The 14877-nt window shown below is 39.0% G+C and overlaps 1 protein-coding gene across 1 annotated transcript in view; it reads right to left on the minus strand.

Annotated features, from left to right (window-relative positions):
• The window catches only part of LOC103923990 (engulfment and cell motility protein 1), a 160088-nt gene that overhangs the window by 34750 nt on the left and 110461 nt on the right, over nt 1-14877 (minus strand). The window contains exon 14 of the mRNA XM_009332425.1: nt 12616-12724. Coding sequence (XP_009330700.1) covers nt 12616-12724 — 109 coding nt within the window. The remainder of the gene's footprint in view (nt 1-12615; nt 12725-14877) is intronic.

A 14877-nucleotide genomic window follows, 5' to 3' on the forward strand; every position in this document is an offset into this window, starting at 1 on the left:
TGCTATTTAAAAATGGGCGGGGGAGGGGGGGTCAAATGGAACCTCATCATCGCACAAATAAAGCACAGCCAGAGATACAACAGGTTGAGTTCTAGATCAGCTGCACTGCAAATCCTGTAGATGTGCTAGGTGTTCACAAACCCCAAAATGTATAATTTTCAAACACAAGGAAATAATTATTAGAACTACCCTTCACTATACAGAAGGGGAAGGAAACAGAAGGGGTGACTGATGGCTCCACCGCTGAAAGCTGAAGGACGAGAAGAATTCCAGGATACGCTTCCAAACATCTGCCTTGTAAAGCTCAAGAATACCTCACAAATAATCCTCAAGACTTTTAATGCCTTTAAATATAGCACATCAACAAAATAGCATTGTAGATCAGTGATCCTCCAGTCCTTCCAGAGGACTACTGTATGAAAAGGCAGTGAACTTTCCAGACTGGAAGTACATTGGACTCTAGGATGTTAATTTAGGCAAAGACTACCACCATCTAAGCCCTTAGCTGGTACCAGGGCCACGAGTTCTAACAGCACCTGCAGCTGTTCACTGCAGGAATCGCTCCAATCTGATCACAAGCCCCTCGCAAAACATATCTGAAAAATAGTGATACAGGAAAACCAGGCAACAAAACTAAAAAGCTGAGAGCTACACTGTCCTTAAAGTTTTAAGTCTTTTCTGAATAAAAGATTCACTATTTTTCACGGTAATGGTCAAGTTGCACCATGACTCCACACAAAGCTCGTCTTTGTTCAATATCTGCAGTAGTATCACCTCTGAAATCCCAAGCCTTTATGTTTTATAAAAAAAAAAATGGGGGGAGGGTTGTTGGTTTTTTTTCTTCCCTTTTCCTTTTGTTTTTTTAAAGTCAAGAATCATAAGAATTTTTTCTATTGCAAAGCATAAAAGTCAAAAGCCTAAATTAAAACTAATTGCAGCCTGATTAAATAATAAATTTAGGGCCTAGACAGAAACACTCAACCCTTTTTTCTGTGGAAAACCATTCACATCTTCATGGCTTCTTTTCATTGGCACTGGCTTTGATATTTTTTCCCCTCTTCCAAAATGGTTTCATTTATTTTGATAGCAGTCTCTGCCTGTAGCAAAACACATTTAGCAGTAACACTCCTGTGTTATGGCTCAGCCCATTTTTTGCCTATTTAAGGCTTAAGGTAACTTTTCCTGCTTAGGTATACACCCCGAAACGTCCGAGGTGAGGTTTGCCGTCTACTCTAAAAACCCCAGATAAATAGCAACTGAGCTATTCACTGAGATACCATGCAGCCTACAACTTGGAAAATGAGGGCCTATAACTTGGTCCTGCGAGCTCTGCTCCACCCTGTGATAAACCTATGGTGAATTCTGTTGCATTCAGTCCGATTTGGTTCAGCTAAACAATGTCCTGTCACTGATGAGGATGAATAAATTGTATTCTACACCAGACATCAAAAACTATCGACAGCTGAACACGTGAAGGACAAAATACGTTCTCAATGTTAAGACTAACACAAGTGAAATGTATGGTTATAAGGCGATTTGCTTTCTGTTTTGGTAAGTTTGGTGCTTAATTCTCATTGAGTGTTTGGAGAGGCCCAGAGAACAAACTATTGGAGATCTTGCCTTAGAATTTTACTATGCAAATACCAACTATAGTTTGTGCTGAGAGACTATAAACTTAAAAATGAAATATACCCAAAGAGCAACCAAATGACCAAAGGACGACTTATCCACCAGAAGAAAAAACTTATTGCAAAAAGCTTAAGAAAGGCCGTGTCACACCAACAAGCTCTTTCACATTCATAGGTACACAACCAACCAATTATTTTTTGCGTCTCGATAACCTACTTCAGATGAACAAGGAGTCCAACACTTTCCTTAGCTCCTCACCAGTCACTTCATACATGCCTATAGCTAACATTATTATGCTATGTTTATTTTTAAAAGTGTCTGTCATCAAGTGGGTCTTTGATGTGAAGAGACAACAAATCTGGATAGAGCTGATGGACGTTTTAAGTCCTTTCTTAGAGGTTCAATAGAATAATTAAACTGATGCTCTGTAGTGGTAATTAGGGAAGAAAATAGAGCCACCAGCCAATTGGGGGATTATTAGCAAGTAACTTAGCAACCTGTGCACGTATAGAACACAAAGGCCCAGGAAAAATAAGCAGATAGCTTGATCCTGAAAGAGTGGGAACCTAGAACTGCTAGAGGCCAGAGGTCTGTTAATACATAGCAGTTGAAACTGCGAGAAAAGAATAAAGTCTATACAAACTTCAGTAACGAACAAGACTGAAGGGAAAAAATAGAAATACCTCTAACTTGAGCCATAAATTTTTCCTTCAAAAACAACTTGGAAAGATCCAGAACAGAGTCACCAAAGGGGCACAGTACATTAAAAGGTGCTTAGGGGCAGCTAACAATTATTCCGTCAGAAAGCACATATCTTGTAACTCTTCATAGAGAGCTCCATTTTGTTCCAATATCCCCAATATACGAAATAAGAAATTATGGGAGCCTAAATTCATATGACAACCTGGCTTCAAAGACCAAGAGTCTGTTTGGGTGCATGCATGCATGTCTCCCTATTAATAAACTGCCTACTGTGATGGGCTCCTGGAGTCGGCAGCACATAATTATATTCCTCTAATGACTTCTCAGTGTATATAGGCACACAACTAGTGTGTACAAAGAGTGCAGCTCTAATTTGTCTAAAAATTGGTGATGAGGAATTACAGGAGACTGCTGTTTCTGAGAGGTGTCCTGAGAGCACATATGGACCTCCTAACACACTGAGCAAAAGAAACGTGAGAGGAATTGTATTCCCCCAAGAAGAACTAGGGCCGTCTTCTTTCAAAACTCTCATGAAACAACAAAATGAAAAGTCTAGCTACGTTAGCTAAAAAACGGCCTAGGCGTGCCAATGCTTATGTTCCCGATGCCCTACAAGAGGGATGTTGAAATCCTAATGCGAAGTTTTCTAGGAGGTCACGATTTCACCTCCTGGCTCCACCCCACAACACTACGTCATATTTACTGTCATTTTAATGCCATAAGCCAATTCGCCAGGCTATTTGGAATTCCTCTCCCAAAATTAAGAATCCCCCTCCCTCTTCCCTTACTTGCAGGTATTAAAGCTTTATATTTAAAAATTACACTGAAGTTATTTTTCAATTCACAAAAGATAGCCATGGCAAAACTTCAGCACAAAGAGACCAGAAATGTTATGAAACAAGAAATGCAATTCCTTGTCACATATAAAGAAATATACCATGAAAATGCATTCATGCCATTTAAACATTTATGCAACGTTTCTGCTAATCCAGGAATAGAGAATGCCACATGCGGAGTAAAGAAGTAAAGCTGAAAGGGCAGTTTCAAGAGTGGCTGTACTCACTTTTTGAATCCTTCTTCATGGAACAGAGCAAAATATAACCCTGCAGACTCCTGTTTTTATTTTACTTAGGCAGCACTATTAAAAGCTCTTGCTGAATATGAACATCTCTAAGGTCTGTAAAAGGCCTGAGGGTCTATAGCTTTCTCCTGTCACAGTTCCAGCTAATCTACACTTCTTCAAGAAGGGCAAGTGAAGTTTAATTGTTAGAAGCTAATTTTCTTAAGCTTTTTCATTAGCAAGCATTTCAATAGAAATGAAAGTGACAGATGGTATTTCAACATGTACATAACATCAGTAACCCAATGTTAAAAATCTGTGTCACCTTCACAGCACAGCTCCAATCCTTCAGGTTACTCACCACTACTGTTACTTTTACTTGCAAAGCCAGAGCTTGACCGGTAAAGATTTACAACAAAGTACATTAAGGGCAGTTTGATCCTGTTTTGCAATTAAATACTGCTAGTGAATGACAAATAATTTAAAGAAAATATATTAAGATTTCAGGCTCTCATTACTCTGTTTTCATTGTTGTTTTGATCAACTGTTTGAGAAAACATTCTTGCAAAAAATAAATCAAAGACATGCCCTTTTTAATAGATCAGGAATGACCGATGGGTAAGTGTACCTCCATGAAAACAGTTCTTCCACCAGTTTCAAGTGGGTATATGATCAGTCAGTTTAAAGTAGCTTTCCGCAGAATCACGTGGTGCCAAAATTAAGTACAATTACATGACAAAAGTTAAGTATTTCCCGCTTTGGTGTTTATTCCGAGAACACCTGTATTCGTCCGTTTGGTCCACCAAGCAACAGAAGGAACCCTTGTGGCTTCCTGAATAAACACAAACAGCTTGTTTACAATGCACAGTGCATGGTTGGAGAAGCAGCATGTGTTAACCAGAGAAAAGCTTCAGATAAATGCAACTAAGGTGTACTCAGTGCCTGCCTTACCCCTGGTTAGTACTGCATCAGGGGCATTCTGCCTGATCTTCTCTCTCAGAAACCTGGCAATTTGAATTTTAAATACTTTTAAAGCTCAGAAGCTCTCCTCACAGATTCAAATTTTAAAAAGGTATCTATTTTACTTAGAATATACAAAGTTAAGAAGTCTAAGAGAGAAAGCTTTCTGACAGAGGACCTGACTACACAGTCAATAGCAATCCAGAAGTGCGTCCAGTGCTTTGCAAGCATCTATGAAGCTCCACGGGCAAAGACAACCTGGGACAATTAGTGGTACATTCACTACCTCAGAGCCAATTCAGTAAGGGCTTGTTAACAAGGATATTCAACTGCTCAAGGAAGGGGGTATTCTTTGCAAGGCCTCGTGTGTTTCCCAGAATACTGCACATTTTCTAGGCTTTGCAAGTACAGCCTTGTCTTGGGACCTACAGGAATTAGCAGTTAACACTGTTCTCATGTCAGCAGACATGCTGCTAATGCAATTGTCCTCAAACCCCCAAATCATTCTGCCTTGTCCAGATACAAAAACCTCTTCACCTGCAACATGTCTTACTTCCACCCTGCAAATCCTTTAGCTTTGCCAGCACAAACATTTCTAGAATATACAAAGCAACATTAAAATACACTGAAGTTGCCATTAAAGCAACGCTGGGCTTTTATACGTCGTTCGATTCTGTGTACAATTCATTAAGCAACTACATGCCTCTTTTAAAAGGAGCAGCTGCAAAATTTCCAGTCTGCTGCACAGCAGTGCTGTGAAACCATGAGGGCTTACTTCAGATTTGAAGCATAGCTTGCTTCAAAATACAAGAGACTTTGGCTACTTTTAATAAATCCATATTTATAAAATATTAACACAAAGTGAATATTTCACAAAGTGAAATAAGAAGGTCCAGAATGGATTCCAAGATTATTTTTCTCTTAATTTCAACCTGCTCAGCATTAAACTGTCTCTGAACAATGACCAGCCCTTAAAATGTACAGAAATTGTTCCAGATGTCTGAAGTTCCTTCTTTCTGCAGGTTTGCAAGTGAACTTTAAAAGCCTGAATTTTATTATAAGATTTTGCCTATTGTTTCCTTCTTTGAGGCAGACACCCTTAGAATCATAGAATCATTTATGTTGGAAAACACCTTTAAGATCATGAAGTCCAACCGTTAACATAACACTACCAAGTCCACCACTAAACCATGCTCCTAAGCACCACATCTACACATCTTTCAAATACCTCCAGGGATGGTGACTCAGCCACTTCCCTGGGCAGCCTGTTCCAATGTTTGACAACACAAGAGGGAAGTTTGTTGTTGTACTTTTCAGAGTGTTCACTTATATCTTCTTGGGAAACCAAGAAGTGCTGTGGAACACACAGAATGAACAGCTAACAAAGTTCTCCAAGCTCAGAAGAGATGCAGAGTTTTCAAAATGGGAGATATTTTGAAGATTTTATTTTAGCCATACTTTTTCCTATGGCAATAATCCAAAATATTTTAATATTTCTTGTTTGCTGTCACATCTGCCCAGACTTTTAAGTTACTACACCGTCCATTATAGCCTATTAAAAAAAAAAAAAAATCCTAGAATTGGGTTCCAGTAACCACATTAGAACAAGGTATAGCTGTTATTCTACCATGCCATCAAATTTGCCAAAGCCATAGCTTCCAGTAATCACAGGAAATCAACATCAAGATTTTTTTTTTTTCCTTCTCCTCTCATCATTCTTCAGCTTTCTGTTCTGCTAGTTCCTTAGTTCAGCATCCTCACATTTAATGCCTATACCTTACTCCCAGTTTGAATTTATCAGGCTTTAACTTCCAGGTCTTGATTCTTGCCATCCCTTTCATTACCAGATGAAAGAGCTCTTCACGCTTAATCAAGTTACCTCTTTGTTGTCTTTTGGATACATGAATCAATTTCTAAAAAAATCCCTTACATCCACACCTCTTTCTTGCCCTTAAGTGTTTTTTGAGTTCCCCCCCACACCCCCCATGCTGCTTGTTCTTATTAGTAATATTGAAAATTGAGTAAATGTAATTTCAAAGGAGCTAAGGAATCCTGCACCCAGGACACAATAAGGTTAAGCACTTCGCACATACAAAACAAGTTATGACCCCTGCTCCAAAGAGCAGACATATGGAAGTAGGCAACAGAAAAAAACACAAGAGGATACTAGACAGACCAGGGTGGCTAGCTAACTGACCCAGAAGCCAATACTGTAACGACTCTGAAGCCAACAGCACCATGTGTAGAAAGTAACATTCCAAAATCTGTCTCACTGTCACTCAGAGGTAAAAATGAAACACCTTGCTCAAAAGGTGTCTGCAGCTCCGTTGCTCATATTCTCACAGATTACAGTAGATATTTTGTAGAGACTTCACAGTTTACCATAAGGATGAAGAGACTGAGACTTTTTAGCGCAAGATGATGTTAATTGCAAATAAATTAGTATCTCCCTAGAAAAAGAAAGTTTCATTCTCTCTCTCCTGCGGGACTGTGCCAGCGAACAGGAATAGAGGACTGTGACAAAATAAGATTCTGCTATTATACAAAAGAAAAGTACAAGCCAGACTACTCAGCAAGTTCTTAGCTTAGCATCAAGGACAAGCATATTTAATGTCTCTATAGTCAGGAATGGCTAATTTGCTAGTAACGTTTCCAAAGGAACCCTTAAAACTCAAGATCAGTGTGGATTATTTTAGGTATTTTTTTCCCCCTTCACTGCTACTGAAATCGTTTTCAAACGTTGTTTATCTTCTAGCCTTCACTCAAGATCTGCTTAATTTTTGCTGTGACTGGGAGTTATCTGATGTGATGATGGCCTGGGCAAGAGGATAAAAAGGTGGATACGTAAGAATGAATGCAGTAAAGAACTAAGACAAAGGAAGTTAGAATTTCTGTTTAATTATTTTATCATAGTCTAAAGATAAGACAAAAGTTCAGGATGAAACAGAAAATTGCTACCCTTCACTAAATACCTTTTTGGCGAGAAAAGTTTTTCAAATTCCTAACAGACATTTCCTGACTCATAAAATGCTTCAGTCTCCAGAAAATGAAACTGCAAGAAGTATGAGAACACTAAAAATTCCCCTATCTAATTTTATTTACTATTTCTGGGGCTTTATTCTATTTAAATTTAAGAGAAGGAGGAAGAAGAGGAGGATGAAAAGGCAATTAGCTTTCAAGCAAGAGGAAAAAATTTAAAATATGACATTCTGTTATAAACATATTGGATTTGCTGTAGCAAAAGGAAAATGAAACCAGGCAAGCCCTCAGGTCTAGAATGCTGATCCTGCAGTGACCAATATGCTTTCAGGGAAAGACCAACAGAAACAAACTACACCGCACACTATGGATTGTGCAATGCAGAGAAAAAATTGTGCAAATACATAAAAGTGCTTCCTGACCCTTGCAGCAATCAGCTTACTCCTTGAAGCATGAGATTTGATTACCTTCATCTCAGCGGGTACAACCATGAATATCACTGTATACCTTTTAATGCCCAGCACGTTCTATTTGATAAAGGGACAATAAGGTAAGAATATCTAGACCACTTCAATTCTGCAACCTGGGCAATAATTGCAATGAGAAATCTATAGCAAGAACATGTACAAACAGCATCAAGGGCATTACACTACATTAGCATTTAGATCTTCTCTTTCAAGGAAAAAAAATCCGATAAATCGATCCAATCTAACAAAACCATGACAATTAAATTCCCCACAATAGAAAAGCAAGAAAACCCAGTGAAGAAGTTGTTTATCTGACAGAAGCTTTAGGACAAACATATATCTGACAGACCACCCCTGTGGTCTGTCATAAAGCTTGAATGCAGATTTTTGCAAAACCCCTAAACACCACCCACCAAAACAATCAAATGGGAACACTGGCAGTTCAACATCTGTCCCCTGCTCAAAAATACACTGAAAAATACTCGAAGTCTGACATGCCTTAACTATAGAATAACTTCAGGCATGCAACAATATTGGCTTATGAACATCTTTAGACTGAAGCTCCGGTGGTGGCACTGTCTTTTCTCAGCACTAACTTATCGTTCATCTATCAGCTACAAGCCTCCTCACCAGCTTCAACACAAACCGACTTCAGTTGAACCTGTATGGAAATAAGGCAACAAGCCTGGGAAGCTGTACCAGTTCTGCATAAATCAGGTAATAGAGTCAAGTACCACCTCCCACCAGGAATGAGAGTTTGAAGGGGTTTTGGAGGTAGGAACAGTGTCACATGCTGAGCACAGGTACATTGTAGGCACAGATCAGAGAGGATTAGGGCTACTTATGCAAAATGTTGAGTTCAAATTCTTTCTTATGACAAATACTAGGTTTTAATGAATACTAGGTTTTAATGAACTCCAGATTTCCCATTAAATTTACCAATTCCAGTTCTGGAAGGTCTTTCAGGATCTTGTTTTTAATTTTTATATTTACCTGCAATGTTACCGCCTCCCAGCAAAGCCAGGACTCTGTTATGTGGGTATTCCTTCTCCCCTGAGCATGTATGTCATGTACTGAAACTTGGAAGGAAGAAGAGGGAAGATGGAGGTTACCTTAGCTTTCACAGCTGCTAAGGAGGAAATACAAATGGCCTGATCTTTTCTGCTCTTTGTAAACTTGTCAGTGTACCAGGGATGCGGAGTGTCAAAGTGCCTCACCCTACAGGAGAAGGAGGATTGATCACTGGGATAAGTGTTACTGTCTGATGTCATCTCCGAGACACAGAGGACGAGAAACGAATCATCTTGTTAGCCAAGATATACGAAGGAAGCTATTACTGGAGAAATCAGAATTACCACAGTGTTTGCCAAGATGAGTGCCTTGGCAAGTACTCAGTAGAGCCATTCTCTTCAATGCCTTTTTAACAGCAACAGTAGCACAAGATTAAAAGATTTATAGTCAAATATCCCACTCTCTCCTGATTCAGAGATTTCAATGAAGAGGCTTATGGACATGTTTCGTCCTAACTTCCATGTTACTTAAACCAACCTTTTAATTGCCCACCAACCTTTCTCTTAAGTTTTAGCTCCTCTACTCTGCAAGTCCACCTCTGTAAAGCAGTTACGATATGCTCAACTCACAGCTTGCACTTGAGCTTTCTTTACTTACACAAGATTTAAACATACGCTTAAATGCTTTGCTGAAGAAGAGGTGACTTTCCAAGTCATGAACATTTTGGAACCAAAGTCAAAGAATTAAGAAGTCGAGTACCTGGATTTGGGGAAATACAAAAGCAGAAGAGGTGGGATGCCTTTAACACTTTCTTGTGAGTCCTTGCTGGGATGAATGCATGCTTGAAAGGACCAAAAAGAAATGGTAAAATGTCGTCTTGTTGCCTGAAGGTATTTAATACAGTGGAGCAAGGGGAATATAATCAGCATTAAAGTGCTCTTCATAAATAATGGACAGTCTAGCAGCTTTTATCTACTCTGTGCTTTAAGAAAGTTTCCACTGCTGAATATTTCATAAGCAAAAGGTAATTTATTGTGGCTTTTAAATTATACAATTCAGAAACTGTTAGAAAAATAGTTCTATGTTCCAATACAATAATGACTAGTTTTGAATTTCTAAAGAAACACTGGCAGCCTAAATACATATTTTGACACCTAACACATACAAACTACCAGGGACACCTTTGCCCTAAACTGTAACTACTGATTTTTAAGATGTCCAGTCCTCTTCAGCAATACGGTATTTATTTTCAAGTGAAGAATAAACCTAAATGTACATTTTTCTAAGATGTCAGGTCTAGTTCGCACTTCTCAACAAAATACACAGCTGATCAGAGGTCATTTAAGATGCGCATCTGTGACAGCCATTTTCAAGAAATCTGTTTTCTGTACATAATTTTAAAGGTGTATTTTATTACAGCCTTTTTAAATTACAATTAAGAGATCCACATAAACAAAACCATTAAGGAAACATACTGATGAACAGGTGAGTCGTCAAGATGAGTTAGAGGTAACCTTAGCTCTGTCCCTTGTGAATACAGGGCTACGACGCAATCTTATTGCCGCATCCAGAGACAGATGCTCTGTGGGTGTAGATTAGCATGGCTTTACAGAAGTCAGTCGTGCTACATCTGATTTCTATCAACAGAAGCACCAGTGCACTTCTCCTCAGCATCAAATCTTCTCTGTACAACGTCACACGCCTATGAGAGAACACCACGGGAGCCTGCTGCAAACTAGCACATCTAGCATCCCAGTGACTTGCAGCTTTAATTTAAACACCAAAGCAAGTGGCTTCAGAACAGTAAAAGCTAACATCCCTTAGCCAGAGCTATGCTTGGGGAATTTTTCAGTTTTCTTTCTAACGCCACACTTCCAAACCATAGAGCTACTCTAACCAAAAAAACGCCAAAACCCAAAAAAACAAACAAAAAAATATGACAATTCATTTTCTTTCTAAAGCTAAGATAGCAAAAATAGCTTTCCTTTCATATTTTCTTCATACGGTAACTGAGCCCCCAACCCCAAATCCTCTTATTTTATTCACAGTCCGCGCTTCAAAAGACCAGATAATGAAAAGGTTAAAACATGAAAGAAGCTATCTGCATCTGCAGAAGTTAGAAGCAATTGGAACGAACAGTACCACATGTGGCAAGTCGTCTACATACTAATAGCCCCCCCCGCATGTGGACAACAAACACGTCTGTGGCAAAAGAGAGGTTTATTTATTGAATGACTTCTTATGACACATCAAGGAAAAAGTCTGAGGCACCTGGCTAACCTCTAGATCAATCATCTTTCTTAGCAGCAAAGTGCAGTGCAATTCCCATGGAGTGATACGACATACAGAAAACCACTATGTAAAAAGCCGTACTTTGGATTTCAGATATTTTTCTGTGCATTTGTAAAAATAAAATTGATCTTTAGCACTTAATTCAAATAGTCTTACAGCTTTGTTGAGATGATATGTCCCTCCTACATTTATCAGCAGAAAAATTCAGACAGACCTATCATGCACGATTTGGCATTAGACACCTCAACTGCAGCAGTAACGTTATTTTAAGGGAGACGTATCTGTTACAGTCTGAACCTCACACAACACATTACCATACATCTAAAATAGTTGCTAAACTGTTTATTTATAGACATAGTGAATGTGCTCCTTAATAACTCTGGTTTACTTAGGACAGTATTCAAAAGTAAACATCATACCATTTGTCCGGGTCTGTCAAATACCGAGTGTCAATTTGGAAGCGGCAAGCAATGCACAGGTTTTATCCTGGCCCATTGCACAGAGATAGATTTTTCCTTTGGTCAATAAATTCTCTCAAGACACAGCATTTAAAAGCTTTAGAGGTATTAACAGCCAAATCATACTTTTAAAACAGTGCTTTTGATGTCTGTTGCAGAGCTGGTAGGAACAAGAACTAATGATACCTATAGGCTTTCTTGCCGCCTTTTGCATTGCTCTTCTCTCATTACATTTTGTGGACTTGGGTGTAAAGGTAAAAGAAAAAATTTTATTAGGGAAAAAATTTAAAAGGAAGAAAGTGTCTCTGAAGGAAACAAAGCATCTCAATTGTGCCCCCTGCTTATGCAACAAGAAAATGAAGCTTGTGGTAGTGCTTGCCAAAACAGACTGCAGCTGGATCCAAAACATTATTGATGGGTAACTGAAGTTTATCTATATTGATACAGTTAAACACCGACACTCTAGACTAATGAAAATACAGACATACTCTTCTGTTTGATAGTATCTAACAATTTGTCAAGGGACTGTAATCGGAGCCAAAGACAGCTTGTTTATTCTGTATTAAAATACAGTATTTCGTATCACACTGTTAGAGTAAATGATACATATATCATCTGGTATTTAGATAGAGCTTTAGATATCTAAGAGAAAACGGGATGTGTCAGTTTAGATGAGCAATCCCACAAAGAATCACTATGATACTCATATAAAACCAACTTATGGACAAGCCCATGGAATGATAAGACCATGAAGTCTACTACACCAAATCACCCAATGGGAAATTAACTGACCCCTATGGAAATGATGCAACTGCCCTGTTTCATACAGAAGAGATTCAAAGACCAGGTCCCATTTCCCCTACTCCACCCTCATCCCTGGTATGTCCACAAATTAGTAAGACACACAGAAAAATAGGCATAGTCATATGGTACACTGGCACAGCGTAACCATACTGAGAAATGATTCTCGGAAGAAAATTCTTGCATTGAAATAGACTTTAGGTATCACTGAACTCACTCCATGGTTCTTAGAGGGCAAACAAACAGGTCAACTTACGTAGCTCTCCTACTTTCAGTATTTCGCACAGCATCTTTGTCAGCTCAATGCTACTTCGGCCAAATGGGCACTCATGCTTGTCTTCTCGACTGCTGTTCTCCAGGACAATCTGGAGGAGGAATCAAAATGGAAAATAATCAGTTTGAAGAACCCATGAATTGAAGCACTGTCCTCCACATCCAACATTTACAAGATATACCAGGCTGAATTTAGGAAACTGTGCGTGGAGGCTCTGTTTTCATAAACCTTAGCCCTCCCCCAAGCTAAATGACCTATGTCTGAGGCAGTCAGCAATACAGAAGCAGTCCTGCTCCGTGACCAACACGGAACCTTTGCCATTCCTATGCACTGCTGCTGTTCTGCACCACCCCTGGCTTGGAGAAACTGCAATAGAAGCCAAAGAGAAAGAAATAGTTTCATTTCAAATTTGTCAGTTAAAGGAAATTAGATATTATGATTTATAGACATGAACACACCTAGCAGGAACTATAAAAAAAAAAAAGTGGGACCAAAATTGCATTTTGGATTCAGGCTCCAAAAAAGGTCCAAGTGTCAAAAATCAAACTGAAGTCCACACAGGAAGAAAATGTGCGCATTTTCTCGATTATGGAAGAAACTTGCGTTTGCATGCAAAATATTTCAGGGATCACTCTTGCATCAAGCCTATGAATGCTGCAAAAATGACTCAAGGAGAGCCTTTATATTCTCTGTTGAGTGACACTGCAAAATAAATGGGAGAAAAGAATTCCTTGGACATTTTTATACCCACTAAGCTCTGCCATATCAGATACATTATTTCACTGTAGATGAAAAAATTGGTTATAAAAATACTATAGATTTAATTGAAGCTGTGCGCCTGAAAAGAGAGCAAAATAGGGGCTGGAAAAAAAAAAGAAACGGTCAAAACAGATTCGCAGTAAGAATTGTCTTTGGAGTAACAAACTTTGCCACTAGCTTTAAAAAAAGAAACAAAACACATCCTAAACAGCTGCTGCATAGCCTGGGAATGAAGGACAGAGGAAGAATATGAATTTCAAAGGTAAGAGATTTTGCCAGACAACCTCAGAGGCTGCCTAAATTTTCTTCACAAACAGGTGTTTAGACATTGCTCTCTGCTTTGCATTCCTCCTGTCTCCTTAGCTCCCATCTTCATCACGTTTTTTGTTTGGCTTTTTTTTGGTTGTGTTTTTGGTTTGTTTGGGGGTGTGTGTGTGTTTGTTTGTTTGTTTGTTTGTTTTAAGTCTGAAAATTTTGGCAGCAAAGAAAGCTTTACAAAAGGCTCGAAGGCTGGAACTTCACTCAAAACAATGTGGTGGAGGAGAGGGCCAATGCAACGCTGGATGCCAGCAAAACTTTTCCCTCCCTCCTCAGATCTTAGTTGTGACTGTTTCATGCTCCTGTATGTGCAGAAGCCTTCTCTGTGAAGATGTTAAAGGAAAAAGTGGGAAAAGAGTGAAAACCCCAAAAGCAAGTAGCAAAGTTACGTGTTTCACATAGCATGCCAAAGCCTCTTCACCAAGCACCTATTTTAGTCCCACTGTACAAAGGGCAGCCTCTAGCTGACACTCTGCTCCTGACTCACCACCCAGGGATGTAAAAGGATGGTTGCCCTCTGTGTATGAGAGTGGATGATCACTTTCTTTTGTTTTCCAGGTTTTTGTTTTGGTTTTTTTACATCACCTAGACTTCCCACAGAAGTTTAGAAAGTCATTAGGAATATTATAAATATTTGACCCCCACAAATTTTTACGGGGCTTTCCCAACAGGACGGTGTCAGAATCATGTTCACGAGTCTGCCAAGAGGAGTTACTTTTCCTTCTAAATGTTTTGTTTTAAATTACACCTAATTGTTCCATCTCATCTCTGGATAACAGCTGTACCAAATCAAAGAAACACCTCTGCAATTTTTGTTTTACGTTGCTGCAGCCACCATTTAAGGAACATGTGAATATGACTTTGCATTCTGGATGAGTCATCCTGCTTCAGTCTCTTTCATGGAGGATAGTGCTACATTTCCATACCCAAACGCAGGAGCGATGATAGAGTAGCGCAAGTGCAATATAAAGCTGTGTCTCAACACCTCCCTGAGATCACTTCTCTTGTTTTATTATTACTGTGTTTTCTCTCTCACATAATAAAACATAAAATCTGCATACTGGAGCAGGGGCCTGCTTTGACACGGATTTAGATACAGCAGAGAAACACTGGTAATAAAATTAATGGAGAGGCAAAATGAAAGGGTAAGGGGGAGGGGAAGGGAAG

This window comes from Pygoscelis adeliae, unplaced genomic scaffold (genome assembly GCF_000699105.1).
Source record: "Pygoscelis adeliae isolate BGI_AS28 unplaced genomic scaffold, ASM69910v1 Scaffold58, whole genome shotgun sequence".
NCBI lineage: Eukaryota > Metazoa > Chordata > Aves > Sphenisciformes > Spheniscidae > Pygoscelis > Pygoscelis adeliae.